The 6,244-nt window shown below is 40.8% G+C and overlaps 1 protein-coding gene across 1 annotated transcript in view; it reads left to right on the forward strand.

Annotated features, from left to right (window-relative positions):
- The first annotated feature begins 3,398 nt into the window (after positions 1-3,398).
- The window catches only part of GALNT5 (polypeptide N-acetylgalactosaminyltransferase 5), a 48,024-nt gene continuing 45,178 nt past the window's right edge, over positions 3,399-6,244 (forward strand). Inside the window, exon 1 of the mRNA XM_004375399.3 lies at positions 3,399-4,849. Within this exon, the coding sequence (XP_004375456.1) occupies positions 3,399-4,849 (1,451 nt within the window). The remainder of the gene's footprint in view (positions 4,850-6,244) is intronic.

Consider the following 6,244-nt stretch of genomic DNA (forward strand, 5'->3'; position numbering starts at 1 on the left):
TTTCAAGCAGTGTTTTAAAGCTGTCAAGCATAGAAAGGATATAACAAGTGTTGACTTTTCTAACAAGAGTTTGAGTAATTCCAGCTGCCATTTGGGGTGGGAGTGTGGTTCGACAAGACTTGGATCTCATAGAGTAAAATATTTTCAAACCATTCTATTTTTATGTTTAAAAAATATTTTACCACAAACCATTAATCTATGATACTGAAAAAAAAAGTATTTCTCACTTTATTCCAGAACATTGATCATAAATCGTTGTGCTATGTTTCAGTTTGATGTTGTTCTACTCGGTCGAGTGGTAAGGTCATTAGGGACAGAAACAATATCACCAACTTCATGCTTGAGGCACGTCATCAGTTCTCAATGAACAATTATTAATTGATTGAATCTATAATATAAAGAAATTGAAACACCAAGAAAAAATAAAATACTCAGATATACTTGTCCCATTGCCAGAATCATGTTAGTCAACAGTATTTTTATCTGATTCTTGGAAACAGCTGGTGTATTACCTCCTACATGCACCCCACACACCTATCACAGCAAAGTATCAGCAACAGTATTAATGGCAGTGGCTATCATTCATAGAGTACATTTTCTATAACAAGAATTAATCATTTTCTCTAATCTTCACATTAACCTGTAAGACAAAAATTATTTTCTGGTTTCCAAGAAAATACATAAAATTAGTTACTGTGTAAAAAAATACAGCTGAAGAAGCAGTATCATGCAATCAGAAAATAGAGTCAAACTTAATTTTATGACCAAGAGTGTTTGCTTTTTTTTTTTTTAAGTCTAAAGGTTTAGTTTCCACTGTTACTATTGAGTACTGTCAAGTATTGTTGGTCTGTAAACATTTGCACTTGATACACGTTTGTATTACTTTAAAAAACTTATCCTGTTAAGACATTTCTTAAAAAGTCCCATAAAAACTGTCAAAGGACCATAGAAAATAAAATATCCTATGGGGAATAAAAAATAAAAAAATTTCAGTACATGAACTGTAGGGTCTTACAGCTATGTATTCCAGATCCAACTCCTCCAATTTTTGTTTATGTTACCACTACAAGTTGCTTCATTTTCTAAACTTTTGTTTCCTCAACCACAAAATGGAGTTAAAATTGTATCCTCCCCATAGTATTGCTGTGAAAATTGAGAGAGATAATCAGCGGAAAGAGCTTAGCACAGGATCGGAGCATATATCCATATACTGTACATACATGTAGGCTGACACCAAAACTGTATTTCCCATCATCTTGGTTCTCAAAAACTTGCACTTCCCGTAAGCTATCATATTCTCTCTTTACCTCTATGCTTTTGCTAATTTATCTGCCTTTCACCATCCAACTAACACTTCCTTTCCTGCATCACAATATGAGAATAGATAATTATGTTCTTATTCATCCTTTGAGTCTGTTAGATTTTTCAAAGAACATCCATGCCTGTCCAAACTAGGCTGTGTCCCCATAAAATCGAGGATATAATCCTCTCATATTACTTATTGCATACTATGTATTTGCCTACCTGTCTGGGTCTACCAATAGACTGTAAGGTCCTCAAGGGCAAAGACTATATATATTCTTTTACTCAATATTCCCAGCACAGTAACTCCATCATGGAACATATTGTATAATATTGAATGGATGGATGTATCGAAGCAGAAGTGCTTGGAGAGAATGATGAATGCATGGCTGAGCTACCACTGCTGCCACCACACTGATACTCCAAAACGGGTGAGGAGGCACTGAACAGGAAGAAGAACCAGGGATTCAAGACACACATGGCTGTAGCTGCATTCGTCTGGATTCCCTCCTTTGGGGCAAAGCACACAAAGGCCAAGAGTTACAAAAGGCAACAGATAAGAATGAAAAACGAATGTCTCTCCTCCTATCCCTACCCCCCAAGTCTTTGGGAGCCTAAGTTTGCCTCAAAGCATGGACACTAACCACCTCCCAACACTAGAGCAATATGTGGCATCAATGTCTGCAAATCACTTGGAGTCCCTCAGGAGAACACTGATCCTAAGCAGTGCGTCTCCAACTTTATCCACAACCTTTGTAACCAGGGATGTTAAAAATGAAGATTTTGATTCAGTTGTTCTGGGAGTGTATAGATTTTCATAGGTTTACTCTATACATCTGGGAAGGAATTTCAGAAAAATTATGGGCAATGAAAACCAAAAAAAATTAGTAAAGTATTTTATTCTAGACCAGTGTTTCTCAACTTTGGCGGCACATTAGAAAAGCATAGGAAGCTTTTACAAAGTACAAGACCAACTCTCACCCCTGATCCCCAGCAATCAGAACATCAGGGGACTTCTTCCCCATGTTTGTAACGTGCAGCCTGTGTGGGAGCCACTTCTACAGCGCCAGTAAAGTATGACCCAAGTCCTGGTGCAGTCCTCAAAATGTTTGCTACTGGCTTGTGATGAGACAATAACCAAAACCGAGAATAAACACTTAAAATTTTATAGCAATTTGACAAATTAAGTTTGTATCTGTTGAATCTAATAATAAAAGTAGATGGGCTAGTTAAAAAAAAAAAAATTGACTTAGAAACATCCCACCCCTCAAGAAAGGCTTCTGAATGAGGAAACGTCCACCACTGGTATGGAGGGTATGTTGGGCCCCTTCTTTAAGCTGTTACCTCATAAAGCTGAAACATTAGGTTCAGCGATTAATTGCTCAAGCAGGTCGTTCGGAGCATCTGGGTAAAATAGGGTTAATGAGTAGGAGTGGGTTAGGTGGGGTTACAAACCAGGAACACCTGCCCTCCTAGTCAGATAGCTAGAGTTCTTTCTGTTTAATTGCTCTTAAAACACACACGCTCTCACATAACACGGAAGGTGAGAGCTGAATGAAGTTTTCTGGGTAATGGCTTGAAATGTTTTCCTTATGAGAAGTGGTGTTGAGTTACAGCGTGCAGACTGAGAACTGGGAGGAGAGAAGCAGCAGCCCTGGCCGCCCCCCACCTTTTCTTGGACTTGAAGGAAGGTGGACATGGGCTGAATGAGACAAGAGGAGTGATATGTTGAACTATCTTGTGGCTGGAATTGGCTGCTCCCAGAGTGACCTAAGGCCCATGTTTACCAGTGTTTACCCAGGGACCAACGGAGCAGGCACAGATGCTGTGCTGTGAAATGCCACGCAGGCAGAGACTGACAAGCGGTAGGAGCTGAGCTTTCCCCTTGGACTGCTGTTTCCTGCTGTGTTCAGGGGAGGGGGGAGCTTTCTGGCAACGCTGCTGCTGCTGCTGCTGCTGCTGCTGCTGCTGCTGCTGCTGCTGCTGCTGCTGCTGCTGCTGCTGCTGCTGCTGCTGCTACTACTTCTTCAGCTCCCTCTCCACTCAAGGTAAGCAGGCTCTAAGGGACGGCAGGCTGCAAGGGAAGCTTTTGTACCATGAACAAGATCCGAAAGTTTTTCCGAGGAAGTGGGCGAGTCCTGGCATTTATATTTGTAGCTTCTGTCATCTGGCTGCTCTTTGATATGGCAGCTCTCCGCCTCTCATTCAGCGAGATCAACACTCGTGTCCTCAAGGAAGACGTCAGGAGGGAGCGGATAGGATTCAGAGTTCAGCCAGACCAAATGAAAATCTTTTACAGCAGCGTAAAAGAGACAAAACTCCCCCTGAGGGGGAATAGGAAGGGGAAGTTGGGCAAAGAGAACTTTAGAAAGACTAAGGAGAGTGTGCACAAAGTTGAGGATGATTTGGACCAAACCCAGGAAGAAAGAAAAGAGCAGAATGCCCTGGAAAGGGGCAAGGCTGTGCCTTTGTGGCATCCTGCACATCTGCAGACCCTCCCAATAACTCCTACCAAGCAGAAGACAGAGGGGACAGATATCAAACACAAAACCTCTTCTCACCATGTGAGACCAAAGCAAACAACAGCTAAGGGGACTCAGAAAATCCCATTCAGAGCAGAAAGAGGAACTTCATTGGTCAAAATATCTGTACACACAGGACCTGTCGGTGCAAACCAGGAGGTCCTGAAAAGTCACACTCTCAGCGGTGACACATCAAAACAAGCAGTTGAAAGGGACATGAATGTGACTGTCAATTTTAATAAAGACAGACCAAAGCAGCAATCACAGACAGTGGCAAATGAGAGGACATTCCCTGCCAGCCCCCCAGTGACAAAATCTGGGGAAAATTTAGTCTTAAATAAAACTGTGATTCACAGCAAAGAACCGAATGCAAATAAACACAAAGTCAATAAGAGTCTTCCCTTCTCCAAGTTCACTGTCAACTCCAATCGATTAAAGAAGCAATCTATTAATGAGACACAGGTGGAAGGCCTCCCAAAGGATAATGGAGATAAACTGGCTCTTGGGAAGAAACTCAATTTCTCTGAAAGCCATGTTGTGATTATAACCAAGGAAGAGGAGCTAAAGACAGACACCAAAGAGGTCACCAATCCTAAAACCAAAACTCTGTTTCCTAAAGCAATGAGTGAAAGCCAAGAGAAACATATTTCCAGGAATAGAAGTGAGGCTTCTTTCTCCTCACTTGCTCTACAGAGAGCACCAATGTCTCAAACCAACCAATCCTTAGCTGAGGGCCTAGAGCTGGCAAAAACCAATTTAACGGGCAAGGCCAAGCCTGCAGAGCAGAACCAAAGTCAAATAAAAGCCCATTTATCAGAAGACCATGGAATGCACCACGTGTTAAGAATCGATGTGACACTTTCTCCAAGGGACCCCAAAGCTCCAGGCCAGTTTGGACGCCCAGTAGTTGTTCCTCATGGAAAGGAGAAAGAGGCAAAGAGAAGATGGAAAGAAGGAAACTTCAATGTCTACCTTAGCGATTTGATCCCAGTGGACAGAGCCATTGAGGACACAAGACCTGCTGGGTAAGAACCATTTTGCTTCTCTTTTCTCAACTCAAGTATTTTGGCTCTTATGTAGAGATTTAATTCTAGAAAATTTTGTGTGATTTTGGGCACCTAGAGAATGAAAGCAACATTAATCATTAGACACTGCCCAGAGGAAAAGTTCTGATATCAGCATACCCACTGTGTTCTCTTTCTACACTTACTTCTCTGAGACTTTGTTCTTAACCCCTGTTATCAGCTCATGCACCATTTCCTTCCTCTAAGACAATTAAATGAACTCAGTTATAACTAGGTATATATGACTGGTAGAAATTAAAGTGTAATTCCATTATTTGTTGTTGTTAGTTGCTGTTGAGTCCATTCTAACTCCTGGTGACCCAATGTGTGCAGAGTATTCCATTATAAGTGACACTAAAGTGAATTTCCAATTTTGGAATTTTCTTTACTATAAAGTTTGTCAGGAATATATTTGGGAAAGGAACATGAATGAGGGGCCATCTAGGCCTCATTGGAGTCACATCTTAAGCAGCAGAATTCAGCCTAATCATGAGTAATGATCAGCACAACAGCATGTGTAGAAGTGACTTTGCTCCCTAAAATTATACTTTTGTAGATGGTAACAATAGATATTTCAAGGGTTAATTTACACAGAAGGATTAGTGTTGGAAAGTATCAGCTAGCAAGTACCCACAGGAGGTTCAAGAGCATAACAATAATTGCTTGCAATTGTATAGAGTTTTACCATTTACAAAGAGCTTACAAACACATGAGATGAACTCATAAGAGCGCTAGAAAGGAAGCAACAGGTGTTATAGGTTTAAATTAACATGTGAGGGTGCTCAGAAGTTATGTCACTTTCCCAAGGTTGTGCAGCTCTATAGCTATGCATGGGCTTTCATGAACCCATTCTTTGAAGAATCTTCTTGCTATAACTACACAACCAGAAAGTGAATCAAATCACAAATATTTGATCTAATTTAAATATATTTGGAGTTCCAGGACTTTTGTGGCTCACTCATATGTGAGGGTACTTTGTAGCTGTACATTCTTTATCCATTAATTGGTAACACAGCTCCATCTATGCCTTGATATCAAACAATGTTGGCCTGGAAGTCAAAATTAGGGAATGTCAAGATTCAGACTTAATACATGAACCATGGCCTTTTTTGCTGTTAGTTACCTAGGGCTGCCATAACAGAAATACCACAAATGGATGCCTTTAAAGAATATGAATTTATTTTCTCACAGTTCTGGAGGTTAAAGGTCCAAATCAAGGTCTTGGCGGTTCTGATTCCCTCTGTGAAGCTCTCCTAGTTTCTGGTGTCTGCTAGCAATCCTTGGAGTCCCTTTGTTTGTAGATGGATCCTCACGTAGCATCTTTCTTCCCCCATGTACATCTCTGTGTCTATTCTG

The sequence above is a fragment of the Trichechus manatus genome, unplaced genomic scaffold, assembly GCF_000243295.1.
Source record: "Trichechus manatus latirostris isolate Lorelei unplaced genomic scaffold, TriManLat1.0 scaffold00036, whole genome shotgun sequence".
Classification (NCBI taxonomy): Eukaryota; Metazoa; Chordata; class Mammalia; order Sirenia; family Trichechidae; genus Trichechus; species Trichechus manatus.